The 14,026-nt window shown below is 37.7% G+C and overlaps 1 protein-coding gene across 1 annotated transcript in view; it reads right to left on the bottom strand.

Annotated features, from left to right (window-relative positions):
• Positions 1-1,092: 1,092 nt before the first annotated feature.
• The window catches only part of LSM14B (LSM family member 14B), a 23,380-nt gene continuing 10,446 nt past the window's right edge, over positions 1,093-14,026 (bottom strand). The window contains exons 2-10 of the mRNA XM_044661146.1: positions 10,505-10,668; positions 9,675-9,810; positions 8,628-8,744; positions 5,909-6,073; positions 5,594-5,671; positions 5,133-5,294; positions 4,126-4,276; positions 2,949-3,132; positions 1,093-2,390 (exon numbers count right to left, since the gene is read on the bottom strand). Of these exons, the coding sequence (XP_044517081.1) occupies positions 2,961-3,132; positions 4,126-4,276; positions 5,133-5,294; positions 5,594-5,671; positions 5,909-6,073; positions 8,628-8,744; positions 9,675-9,810; positions 10,505-10,668 (1,145 nt within the window). The 3' untranslated portion in view covers positions 1,093-2,390; positions 2,949-2,960. The remainder of the gene's footprint in view (positions 2,391-2,948; positions 3,133-4,125; positions 4,277-5,132; positions 5,295-5,593; positions 5,672-5,908; positions 6,074-8,627; positions 8,745-9,674; positions 9,811-10,504; positions 10,669-14,026) is intronic.

The raw sequence follows: 14,026 nt of genomic DNA, 5'->3' as shown, positions 1-14,026 counted from the left end.
AATGTACAGAATGAAAAGCCTCCAGCAAACAGGCTCTCAGGCCTTGTCTGATTATAATGGGTTAGACAAATTTCAGTAGGATCCATATGAAAAGGAAACTTAAAACTGTGGTTACATTAATAAGAGTTAAAAAAAAAAACCTGAAACAACTAGGGACTGTTAAGCCTCTTGGGATTTAAAGCTGGAAAGAACCTTAAGACGTCAAACCTCTTCATTTTACAGATGTGAAATCCTAAGGCTAGGACATGAGGAATGTCTTGTTCAGTAACAGCAGTAATAAACCACAAACTTGAATTTGAATCCAAGCCAACTTCAAACCTAGTTCTTGTTCTACATAGTATACCATAGTGCTTTGAGAATAATTGGCTGGGGGCATGATGATATCCGCTTAACAGGTGATGGACTTAGGATGTAGAATTGAGTCATTTTGGAGGATGGCCTATTTGAGCATCTGTTTTACTTGACTATGCATATTTATTAAAAGGGCAGTTTGGGGCTTTTGTTTCTTTTGACTGGGAGGTGAAAAGAAAAATGTTTATAGTATTTTAAAGAATAAAGGGGATAAAGAAAATGCAGGTAGATGATACCAATCTGCAAGTAAGCTGAAGGGCAGTCTTGAGAAATTTGTTTTTCTTGGTTCCATAATGTACATATTGGGAAATGGGTAAGAGGTGAATTGTGGCAATACTTTGGCTTAATGTAAAGGAAAAGTTCACTATAAGAAATCACTAAACGGGATGTTTTAAAGAGATAGTTAATTCCCTACTGCAAGTATAAAGGTTTCTGTTACCTATGCTACTAGGTGAAGGAGAAAAAAACAGGAAATTAAGCTTCATTTTAAGGCTTATCTACTGTTGAAAATCTTTATACCAAAAGAGTCAGAATTAACTGATCTTTTCTCATAGTATCCCTTCTCCAGTTTAACCACTAATGACCAATGAAAAGGCCTCTAAACAGGGAGAAGAGATAAGTCACACATAAATCCAGTAGCTGCCCCCCATAGCAATTAAATGATTTGGAGAAGAAGGGTTGAGGGAGAGGGAAATCATAGGTAAGATAAAGCCAAGAAGAAAAAGCCAAGAAGAAAAAGAATTAAACATTTGCATGTTTTATTTATAATTTACAATATTCCAACAGAGCAGCCCCATTGCTATGCTTCTAATTCTTAGCAATTAACTCCTACAAAAATAAACCCAAGCTTTTACAGTAACTTAGTCAATGCATAACTAAAACTTCTGTAGCTATTTTAAGGGAGTTTTCATTTACCAAGGTGCTTATTTTCAACAAAATGCCCTGTCAACCACAGAGGGGCACATGCCTATATTAAAGATGTAACCCATTTACTCATGCAAGAGGTTTGTTACCCCCCCTCCCCCCGCCACCCCACCTTTTAAAACAAACAAAAAAACCCCAATGGAACTATTTACAATTTAGAGGAAACATGCCCTTTGCCAACTCAACTTCCACTGAAGAGTAGGTTGCTCCCCCTCCCCCCTCCCTAAGTGGATGAGAACAGCATTCAAGAGTGTTATGCCAAGTCCAACACATAACTGGTAAGTACCATGTACCAGAGACGGGTTGGCAGTAACAAGGAGGGCTGGTGAAGAGGTTTTTTAGGGAGGTTGGCCCTGAGTTTTATATCCCCATCAGTTCCCATAGGGATGATATTATACCCCTTACCCTTAGCTTTGAATATTCACAGGGCCTCTTGGAAGCCACCTTTAACTCTTCCTCTTCTGACAACTTATCTCTGGATTGTGGCTGATACCTACCCTAGGTACTCTGTGACTTGCTTATACATGATCCATGTGACAACCCCTATGTTCCCTCCCAACCCACCCCCAAACCACCCTAAGTACTCATTAACCCTCTATTTAGTACTGGGTGTCCAGGTCTCCAGACACCAAGAGTCACTGAAACATGTTGCCTCTTAGAAGTGGGAGTGACAGACCAGCAGCACCAAAGGGTCAGTTTGGTTACTAAAAATGTAATTGGCTTATTTTTAATGAGATTTGGTTCTACTTTTAAAAGCTATTGTCTCAAAAAAAAAAAAAAGATTTAATTAAACCCTCTCTAAATACAGAAACCCTTCCGCAAAATACCAAAAGAAAAACCTTAAAATTAGGCTGTGCTTTTAAGAAAACAAAAAAAAAAGGGGGGGGGGAGGAAAGAGACCAAGACACCTCAAAGAGGTTACCCATGAACACTTCCAAAAAACAAGTGGTTTTTACTCAGACCAAGTCTAAGTTCAGTTGAAGTCCAAACGATAAGCAGTAGTACTGTGGGACTTTCCAAAAAGTAGTAAACAAAGTGACCCATTTTCTTCCCCACATTAAGTGCAGCATTTTCAATGTTTTCTTATATACACAGCATCACCTTTGTGCCTTAGCCTGCAAGAGAAAAGATAGTGACCAAGATTGTATTATTTATGTTCCATGAGGAAAATAGCTATAACTTCCCCTTGACAGCTCCCTTTCTAGATTTGGCTATTTTGTACTAGAGTACAGAAAAAGGCCTCATTTAGAAAAATAAATAAGGTGTTTTTTTTCCTCCCCAGTACATTGGTGTAGTGAGTGGAGAATTACTCTTGGATTAAGAAGGCCTAGGTTCAAGTATTGCCTTTGTCAAAGACCAGCTGTGTTACTAGGGCAAGTTTCTAAGCAGCTTATATTGATAAACCACAGACTTAACTACAAATGAATTGCCAAACTGCAAAGATGTTTCAATATCAATGAATTCCCTATACCACTGAAATCACGTCCAAAAAAGTTCCACCCCCAAATCATAGGCAAATGAAATACATGCCTAAAATTTTTCCTCTTATTGTCAATAACCTAATAACAGATTAGCTGCTGAGTGGATGGTTCTTGTCTAAACACTCCCAATTTCTTACAAATCCTCCTCTAATTTCTAATTAGGCATGAAATAGCTAATTCCTTCACACTTACAGAGTTACACTCTTAAACTCTTCCAGTACCAGCTCTATGGGAAGTTTGATTGCGCCGGGCTGCTCCAGTACCTCTTCCACCTCGAAATCCCCCCCTGAAACTACGGCCTCGAAGAAATCTTCCTGAGACTCCAAACGTCTCTGTATTGAGTTTCCTTTCTTCGGCCCATGTTGTACGCCTAGAACTAAGTCAGAATTGAGGTGTGTTTTAACACATAAAACTAAATCACTCAAAAGAATTAGGAGGAAAAATATTTTCCCTCATGTCACTGCTTTTGTCTAATGAGAAACAGCTTTGTAAAATGCAAGCTGTAAAATGCATGTGCTAAGTAAATATTTGCTGAATTAAAACAAATTAGATAAGTCTATTTGCAGGACTAAAAAGCTCCATGCTATTTCCCAGTACACTAATATACCCAGTACATATCTAGTGGTCATGATTGGTTACGTGGTTGGTTAAGCAGTTGTATTTATGGTGAAAAAACCCCTACTAGATATAGAGAAGACTGGGTTGAGTTCTCCTATTATCTGGAGGATATGAACCTAAATAAGTCTATCAATTCCTCAGGCCCAAGTTTCCTAATCTGTAACATGAGTCAGTAGATCTCAAAGATTCTTTTACTTTTGACATCATGTATATGTGAGATTGTGGTCCTGAATTCTAAAATCCCAGAGGGGAGCTAAGCTATGGCTGAGCAAATGAATGCCAGTTCAGAGTACATAAAAACTCTTTATGTGACATTCTAGCCTTAACAGCTGACAGATGAACAAAGATTAAGTGGAGAAGCACAGAGGAGATATACAGATGGGGGACAAACTTAAAATTGCTTAATTTTTAAAAACTGGGCCAGAATCTGCTTTATTGTAATTCCTCAAATCAAGCATTCATCATCTAGGGCAGGGGTCGGCAATGTATGGCTCTTTCTGCAGAAGCTATAAAGTCAATTTTTTTTTCAGGTGCTGTTACAGGAGTGCACATTGTGAGCACTGTACGGCTCTCACGGCCAAAAAGGTTGCCGACCCCTGATCTAGGGCTTATGCATCCTACAGCAAAGTTCATTGTGGAGGGATTTTAATTTGTATCAGGTTTCTAGTTTCAGTCTTCAAAGCATAAAAAGTACATAAATCTTTAAGGAATGGCTAGCCAACAATCCTTTTCCTTTTATTCACACCTTTACCTGGACTTTAGTTCTGAAGATATGTTGTCAAAGAATGACTTGGATTTGTCATAATAGCAATTAGGTCCCAGGAGGTCTTCCTCTGTGGTATTGTCACTGTTCTGAGTTACTACTGCTGGATCTCCCTTCTCTTCTTTTTCTGTTTTGTCATCTAAGAATAGAGAAATAGATGAACTATATGACAAGTCAACTAGAAGGAAAGTATAATTCAACCCAGTGTAGAAATATGACCAAGAATCGATCTCTCCACAATTTCTGAATTAGGCTGGAAATTGCATACTAGTACAGATTCAATGCTTACTATGTATTACCTTGTAGTGTTAATCAAAGCTATTTACTATGTTTTGCTACATTTCATTGCAATTAAACATATGACACCCCCTCACACCCCCCAAAAAACCAACAAAATCAGTATATAAACCAACTTGGCTACTTAAATATTAACCATTGTGACCAAATTAGGAAAGCAAGAGCAACAAGCATTTGTTTCCTTTTAAAGTTTAACAGTCAATAAATAGAAGAGGTTCTTAGAATTTACAGGTGCCAATGCTGTCAAATCACATTACAAAATGAGAGATCTTTCATTCAAACACTGACTAAACTCCTACAATATGCAAAAATCTCCAGTAAAAGGAACTCAGTATCTCATACTGATCAAGGCAGTGCCATTTTACTATTGAGCAGTGCCAATTGTTTAGAAAGTGAATCTTTAAAAAACCTTGATCAGCCTCTCTTTGGTAAGATCTTATTCTTTTTATTCTCTAAAGTGATATAAATCTTACCATTACTTTTATGTGATAGTCTTTCAAATATCTGAAAGCAGTATTTGCCTTGTATTTCTTCTAAGTTGTTTTTTGGAGGTTCAGAATCTTCATTTATTTATGATATGGCTTTCCCTTCACTGTCATGGTAGCACTCAGTGTATCAATATACCATTTAAAAGTGGCAACTACACCTTGAAGTATTATAAACATTTCCCCATAGAGTCAAACACAGTTAAATCAAACCTTTAAAATTCAGTTTCTTCTTAAATTCCTTGTCAAGCTCTTCTCTGTTGAACTGAGCATTTGCACTCTCAAAATCAAAGTCACCTTCAAACTTAATAGTGTTTTCCTTGACATTTGTTGGACGGTTCTGCCCTCTGGAACGGTTTCTAGTTCGTCTGTTCCCTTTGGGAAGAGAAAAGCCAAGATCAGAACAAATCAACAAACTTCCATAGAGGAGTACCTCTAAACAAAAGCTAGATCTTTGAAAGCCTTCAACAAAGGAATCACCGTTTTTAGAGACATCAGATTTTATGCAACTTCAAGATATGCTGCCTCGAGTCTCTTCTCCCACCCCTCTATTTGGATCCCAATGTAATAGTGGGTAGTTGGGCACTTGTTTTAAGTATTGCTGACTTAAATTTTTAAAAGTCGATTATCAATTTTCAACTTTAGTTATTCATGTCACTCCCAAACTAAATTACCTGATCTTCTTCTTTGAGGTCTTCTGTTTTCATCATTCACCTGCCCTTGATTTTGCACAGTTACTGGCTGAACTATATCTATGGCATAAAAGAGAAGATTAGGGGAAAAGATATTCTGAGGCCAGAGACCTACAGGTTTATAATGAAAGGTGCTAAAAGTACGGTTCTATGCTTTAAGCAAATGCCTTATAAAAAGCCACAGACATACACACTCTCAACTCTCTTTCTCAATGTGTTGCCTTGATGGGGGGGGGGAGGGGAAGATGCAGTGGCAGATAACAGAAGCCACATACAAAGAGGAAGTATTTCAAGTACCACTTGTTTTGCTGTTTGGTTGGACCTGGCGACCGTTGCGTTGGATCCCTATGGGAGGCTTGGTGGGTAGTAGTTTTTTGGCATTCAGGTTATCAACAGAACCAGTCTGGACTGCCTGTTCCACCATGGGACTCTTACGTACAGGGATGGATGGAAAACCAGCTCCTGAATTAAGAAAAAAAGAACAGGGCTTAAAATCAGAGTGAAAAACAAAACAAAACATTATACCCTTCCATGTTTTCCCTTGTGGTTGGTACATCAGAAGTAGAAACAAACCACCTATAGAGATTATACTGAAACTCAGGCAAAACTCATTTACTGAAAGAGTTCCTTTCCTAGAGATAAGCAGATGCCAGGTCTGTAAGTCATAGCCCATTGAAACATCCAACTAGTCTCAAGGCTTATCCCAACTTTGGAAACTCATAATGCTCATCTAAATTTAAATTTATTTAATTGATTAATTTGATTAATTTAGAATATTTTCCATGGTTACATGATTTGTGTTCTTTCCCTCCTCTCTTCCCTCTCCCCTCCCATAGCCAATGAGCAATTCCATTGGGTTTTACATGTATCATTGATCAAGATCTATTTCCATATTATTAACATCATAATGCTCATCTAAAGCAAAGTCCTATGGTCATTAAAAGACATGATAAATTTCTATGATACTGAGTAACCTACAGTATTAAAATATTGGTAAAATCAGCCTGCAAAGGGTTATTTTTATCCTGGTAAACAATGGACAAGAATAGCTGTCCTAATCTATAGCTTGATAGAAAACACAAGTATTCATTCATTTCAGAAGTTATCTTAGGGGAATGTTAGTTTTGCCTAAAGACCTCAAGACCAAGAAGGGACAAACTCAGTCTTAAATGGTATCTGTTATCCCCAAAGTTTCCCTAAATGCAAGTAAAATTCAGCTATGAAAAACTCATGAAAGGACATTCAATTCTGTCTTCTGTAGAAGAATATTCTCATGAGAATATTTTCTAGAAGATATTTCCAGTCCAAAGCACTTGGAGGTAAAAGAACTTAAGCCTCGTCTCTCAAAAGCAAATATGTTTAGACACATACCTTCAGCTTCCCTTACTTGCTTCCTCCAAATTCTTGGGCCTTGGTATTTTGATGGGGTAGTTTGGGAGGTTATGTGGAAACTGGAATGTTCCAGGTGGAGAGAGTGAGCCTAGTTTAGAAGTAATTTTTTGGGATTGTTTTGGCTGAAAATTAAAACCTTCTCTCCCTCTCCTATAGAGCAAAAACCAGGTTTTTGTTATAAAGGAATAAGGATTAGAAAATTCATCATATACAGAGAAGGAAATGTCAAATGGACTAGAAAATTACTCTCTAAAAAAAGGATTCTAGATCTGCTGTGTACTACTTGTGTGACCTTCAGGCAAGTCATTTACTCTTTAGTTTCCTGATCTATAAAATAAAGGAATTATATTAGAAGACCTAAGGTTCCTTTCAAAGTCTAGCTGCTAGAATTAAGAGATGCAAAAATTTCTTTTCAGGTCTAGATGCTACAACCCTAAAAATTCTCTGTAATTCTATTTATCATAATGGGGTTTTAACTCATTTACAAGTTTGTCTGGTACATCATTTTGCCTTCCTTGTTAACTTCACCAAAGACTCAAGAGAGTTTCAACTGCTTAAGCCTATTCACATGTAGGATTTAATTCAGTGGGACATCAGAACATCAGATAGACTTATTTTTTTTTTAAATTCCCATCTTTCCAAGAGTAACAGTACCTCCTAAAAGGTCTTAATCTTAAGAATATGAAACTATTCAATAGTTTTAAAATGCAGATGTGGTATACTGCTATCATAACCAGAAAATGCTGGGCTCAATGCCATATTCAAACTCAAAACATGCAAAGTAAGACAGATTGGCAGTAGTTGCATGAAATAATGAAAACTATTGTTATTATTTCATATTTTTAAATCCATTCTAAGCTCAAGGACCTTGGAATCTACATTCAACAGATACCACAGAACTGTCAAGGTAAACTTTGGAGATTTAAGCAGTTTAAGAAATGAGATGTTACTAAAATTAATTAACTCCTTACAAAATCCCACCCCAAAATGCAAAGTAGATAATTTACATTAGCACTAAGATAAGCTGAGTTTCATGGTAAATGTACTGATCCATTTCAAGACATTATTCTTGAATTTCTTAGGATTTAGAGACCATTTCAAATTCCAGCTTCCCTCCTATGGTTCTTAAGTCACAATACACAGGACAGAAAAGTTACATTTCATAATAATGATCACATGAAGCAGTATATGAATGTAGTTTACCAGTTCTAATATATTGACTTTTAGAATTGTTCCCAATCTAGATACATGCCCCCTGATTCAGACTATTTAGAGCCAGATGGTCAAAACCAGAAGTTATTTTTTCCCAACAGTGATTTTTCTACCTCATATTCAAAAGTGACTTCCACAGTATGCCATAAAAGTATTGATGAAAGGCAAACACTGTGTATAAAAAGAATGAAGAGAGTGCTGTTGGTTCCTTGTCATCTCTAGTACTTTTACTTAAAAAAAAAAAAAAAAAAAAAAAAAAAGAGCTATATGCTCTGTCAAACAGAAGTTAAGCATACCACTAGTTTGACATGAGCATTTACTACAGCTACTGTCATTCTGTTCTACTAGTTTTACCCCCTTGCTCTTAAGTAGGCTTTGTAAGACAGATGCAGTTCTCCAAAACTGCTGTTACCCTTAGAAGAGAGCTGATGTGGCTCTGAGGACATGTCAAGCTCTGAAACAGGCTGTGGAGATGGAGAAGAACTAGGGCTTGAAGCAGCGGCTGAGGCTGGAGGGCTTACCAACTTCTCTAAAATAAGATAAGGGAGAAAAGAGCAAAAAGAGAAAGCATACAAATAAGTAATGAGATACTAGTCTAACATACAACAAGCTTGGAAAGAGATCCAAGTAACCCTTTGCAGGCCAGGTTGCTATTACAAACAATATTTAAAACAAGCAACAAGCCAGGGTGGGAATGTAATCCGTTATATTAGAAAACAGTCATCAAGATAAACAGAAATTTTAATGGAATGTCACCTACAGTACTAACAGTCTTGTTCTTAATCTCACTGCTCCCTGCCATCAGACATTATTACTAGGATACCAGTGAGTAACATGACTAGGTCATCACCAAGAATTTTGAACTAATTTGAAAAGCTGTGTGAAGAAAAAGATGGCATGGAATTGCTTCACTAGAGATCCATTTATGCTACTGAATAAAACTTTATCCATTCTGAATTCTGGAAAAATTCAACAGAGCTTAAAAGTTGCACTTAAATTGCTTAGGAAACCCTTCCATGGCTCAAATTCAAAAGATTACAGGAGCATGGTTTATTAAATGAAATGTCTGGAACTTTATCAATATGCATCCAATAGTTGATCTAAAAGTTAAAGGTGGTTTCACTGCAATATTAAGACAGAACCTCTACTTGGGAAATATTAACAGCTCAAGTTATTAATTTCCTTTAAGGAACTCTAAAATTCAGAATAAGTTCCAAATTATTTATACTGATGTTTGAAAGATTTTTACACTTTATACTTTTTGCCATTATGTAAACAGACCATGTAATTTGGTCTACAAACTTTTTTTAGAAAGATGAAAAACTACAAATATGGAACTGCTAATTGTACTGTGAAGATAATTAGAATCTATTTATTTTTGCTTCTTAGCTGCTGGCATCCACCCTTAATAAAAAATATAATATGGATCAAGTTAACAAAGTAAAGGAGTTTTACTCACCTAAACCTAAGGAAGCTGCGTACTGCTGGCTAAGTAATGAGCTGGCAGCAAGCTGGTTGTAGGGTGGCATACCTCTAAAGGGGCTGTAAGGCACATGTGGTTGGAAGGATGATGTAGAGGCGGAGCCCAGGGAAGACTAAACAAGACAATATTTAAGAGTGAAGCACAGACACCCTAATAATATGCAAGATTCACTTCCAGGACCTAGATTATAACTGAAAACACACAGAATGTGTTTAGAAAGGGAAAAAGAAAATTATCCCATATATCTCTAAAGAGGAGCTAACTTAATTAAAATGTCACTTAAAGCTAGCAAACTATAGCTATAAACTGTCTTAATGAAACTGGTAATTCTTCATTCTATATAATCTTCCTCCTCTCCTTTCCATCATGAACTTGTGACCAAAATACTGTAGGGAGAGGACAGGGGCTAATGCAAGGAGACCCATTTCATTGGGAACACAAGTGATAAAAGTTGGAAAAGATTTCAAATTCAATATTAAACCAATTTAGGTAGCTTATCCTTAAAGCTCAAAAACACTGTTGGCCAACATAAGATCACTCAATGACTTCATATAGCATACCCCATAAAGTTAACTGCCTGCTAGCCATATATAAATCTCTTTTAGCATTTAAAAACTTTTAACTAAGATTTCTACAAGTCTTGTTATCTATTTTATTTTTCCTGGGTCCACTAGTAAAAGACCAAGCTTAAACCATCAAGTCTTCTGAAAGATAACAAACTTATAGAGGACCAAAAACTTTCCCACTAAAGTCTGCTTTAAGGAAAATGAACAGCAAAAAAACATAACTTCAGGTAACACACTTACTTGGACAATAGCAGGATCCTGAGGGAGTGTGTGTTGAGCTTTTGGAGGTTCACATACAGTAATATCTTTGATATCACTTCCCCGGAAAATGATGTACTCATAAATTTCCTCTCTTGGGGGAGCAGGTCTATCAGTGGGGCGGTCTTCTGTACCAAAGGACCTCACTTAGGAATTGAAAGAAGAAAGGTTAAGATATTATAGACCGATTATACTAAGGTCTTAATGATTTCAAATCCATCCTATTATCTGAAAGGTTTCTTCTTGAGGTGAAAGTATATGAATGGGGGCAGCTGCATAGCTCAGTGAAATGAGAGCCAGGCCTAGAGACTGGAGGTCCTAGGTTCAAAATCTGACCTCAGTCACTTCCCAGCTGTGTGACCCTGGGCAAGTCACTTAAGCCCCACTGCCTAGCCCTTACCACTCTTCTGCCTTGGAGCCAACACACGGTATTGACTCCAAGACAGAAGGTAAGGGTTTAAAAAAATTAAAAAATAATAATAAAAGAAAGAAAGTATATGAATAGCAGTGGATAGAGTTCTGAAGTCAAAGATCTTGAGTTCAAATCCTGCCTCAGGCAGTTACTAGCTGTGTGATCTTTGATCAGTCACTAATCTTCTCCTCCTCAATTTCCTCACCAGGAAAATGGGGATAATAATAGTACCTAATTTGTTGAGTTGTTATGAGGAAAATGAGAATATATGTAAAGCACTTTGTAAACTTTAAAGCAACAAATAAATAGCAAGAAACAATAGCTATTATTATTATTGTTGTTGTAATTGTAATACTTTACAAAACCCTGGAGTTCTGTTCATTTTAATACATATATTTTCAAAAGGGATGCAATACCTATTTGTAGTTTATTTGCCAATAGGCAAAGTTTGAGAAAACCTATGAAGAGAATAACTATAGAGTTCTACAGAACTAGGTCTACTGGAAACTGGGCAAAAAATTCTGTCTTTGTTGCTCTTCAATCATATTATAAAGAAAAGAGTTGTCTTAGTACTCTACTCTGAGAAGCCAGCCAGTTTATTTCAAAAAAGAGGTGTCAGTAAAAGAACTTTCCTTAACAATTTAATGCCATTTAAACTCAGGTGACAATAGAAATGAATATTTAAAATGTAACCAGAATCTGGGCCAATAGTAAAAAAACACCTCTAGATGAATGTATTTAAAACAAATGAGATATATTAGGCACCTACAACTGGCATCACCTGAGGTAGTACTTGAGAATTTCACAATTCAACTAATGTCAGGTTCTCACTGAGTGAGGAACTAAGAAACAACCTCCTATAAATTAAGGGCTTTAAGGGCTCTTAGATGCTTTAGAGACTGATCTGGTACAACATGAAAGATTTTAGTTCACCCTGTTTACAAGCTGCGGGCATTATACTCAATACACTGAGAGCATAAGAAAAATGTGTACACATACATTTAGAATGCCTAATATACATTTTCTTTTAAAAAATGAAATTGCAATGTCTTCATTCATTTAACAAATATTCAAACATGCACAACAATACAGATTATAACAGACTATATTAACTGGGCCCTGCAGACCTGTCATCTTCTCTGATACAAGAAACCAAGTTTGACAGATTGATCCTTTTTGTCAATTCCACAAGATAAGCAGGGTGCCCGGGAGGTATTAACCAAATTGTAAAAGGATTGCCAACTCCAAAGTATAGTCAGATTATTATCAACCCTAACTTTACCTGCCCCTTAAACCTCCTTCAATAAAGAGTAAAGACTACAAAAGAGCCGTCTTTTGCCTTTACCACCATACGATATAAAAAACATACCACAGCAACAGCCACAAAGGAAATCCTTTCACTATAAATCTTACTTATTTGATGCTTCTTTTAGGGGTCCAAGACAGCCTGCTAGGGATTATCACATAAAGAAAGGTAGAGAAACCACAATTTGAGCTACCAGATGGGGGCAGGGATGGGACGGAAAAAAGACATTGGGGAGACAATCCTAGCTTACACTCAGTTCAATAATGTGAAACGAACTGAACAAGAGTCCTCTTGAAGGCAGACATCCTACTTTAGCATCTTAAAACCTGGATTTTATGCAGTCTCAAGGTCTAAGCCCTTTAATTGGTTCTAGAAGCCTACAGCCATTTCCACATGTTCCACCCCCCATTTCCAAGAGTTCAGATTCTAGTATACACCACCTCAGACCTTCAATAATAGTCTGATCCAGAGTAAGACACTTAACCTCTCTCAAGCTTAGTTTCCTAGTCAGCAAAATGAGGAAAACAGGTGCAACAGCACTTTCTTCCTTTTCCAGAATCGTTAGAATAGAACAAAATGACCTGTATGTGTTACTTTACAAATCTAAAGAGCTATATAAAAGCATCCTTCTTCCCACCCCACTAAGTACCTTCTTTGTTCTGAGGGAATTGTATCTACAAAAGGTAGACTGGAAACTACTAAAGTAGAGGGGGGAAAAAACCTCATATACTTAAAGAAATATTGCCCAAACTGAAGTCAAAGCCTGCATCCCCAATCACCCTCCCCTCCAGATATTTATTGTCTGGGCTTAGCAGTCAAGAGATCTGGAATGCTTGACTTACTAGGACCAGGCTCCATTCAATGGAAATATTAAGACCTTTGTGTGTATGTGTCAAGGAAGGGAAATCCACAAATTAAATCGATGTGTTAGTGGGTTGAGGAAGAAAGAAGGGGGATGCCAAAGAGGGCAAAGGGAAACTGGTGTCAAACCAGTTCCCCAGAGACATTTTTTGTGCCAGGGAAAGAGGAATATAGAAGGCTAGTTAGGAAGACCAGAGACTTTAAAAGAAAAGAGGGCTAGCTAGAAGGCCAACAATATTAGGACACAAAGATATTGTCTTCCCGGTTAACATCATTTTCTCTTTTGGGCACAGAGCCACAGGAGCCTGATGGAAGAGGGTAAGGGGATATCCCCATGGGGTGGGAGGAGAAAAATCCTATGTGGCAGATCACCAAACCTTTTATGCTGGCATATGTGTGAAGGGGCCTGGGGTGGGGTGGGCAGGTGAGCTCTTGAGGGTAGCCTCAGGAAAGTGATCTAAGAGTGTGGGAGGGAGGTAAAGAGAGTGCAGCAGGGGCGGTTACAAGACCTGAGACACAACTAAGCAGCTGTAGGTCGCCTAGTTTCTCTCCAGGCCGAGTTCACTTGAGACTAAGGTTGGGAAAAAAGCAGATAGCTGGAGCTTGAGGGGAATCAAAGAACAAAGTGAGAACTGGAGAAAGGGAATGGAAGGCTGTCTGTCCTCTCCCCAAAGGTGCAAAAGAAAACAATCTGAGAATCAAATTCCCACCTCCCACTGGAAGGAGATCAGAGGCACAAGAGAGATGAGAAGGAGGGGGTGGGGACTTCAGGGCAATCAGAAAAGGCGTCCAGACTCCAAAGAAAAGAGGTTTGGGGCGAGCCAAAGGGGGTGCACAAAGGTGGAGGAATTGGGGGGAGGGGCAGAGTAGAGTGAGAACTGCAGGGGGGGCACTAAGGGGAGGAGTCGAGTTGTGGCCCGGGAGG

Source organism: Gracilinanus agilis, chromosome 2, assembly GCF_016433145.1.
Source record: "Gracilinanus agilis isolate LMUSP501 chromosome 2, AgileGrace, whole genome shotgun sequence".
Classification (NCBI taxonomy): Eukaryota; Metazoa; Chordata; class Mammalia; order Didelphimorphia; family Didelphidae; genus Gracilinanus; species Gracilinanus agilis.
The sequence above is the reverse complement of the archived record's forward strand: the minus strand, read 5'-3'. Positions and strand labels throughout refer to the sequence as shown.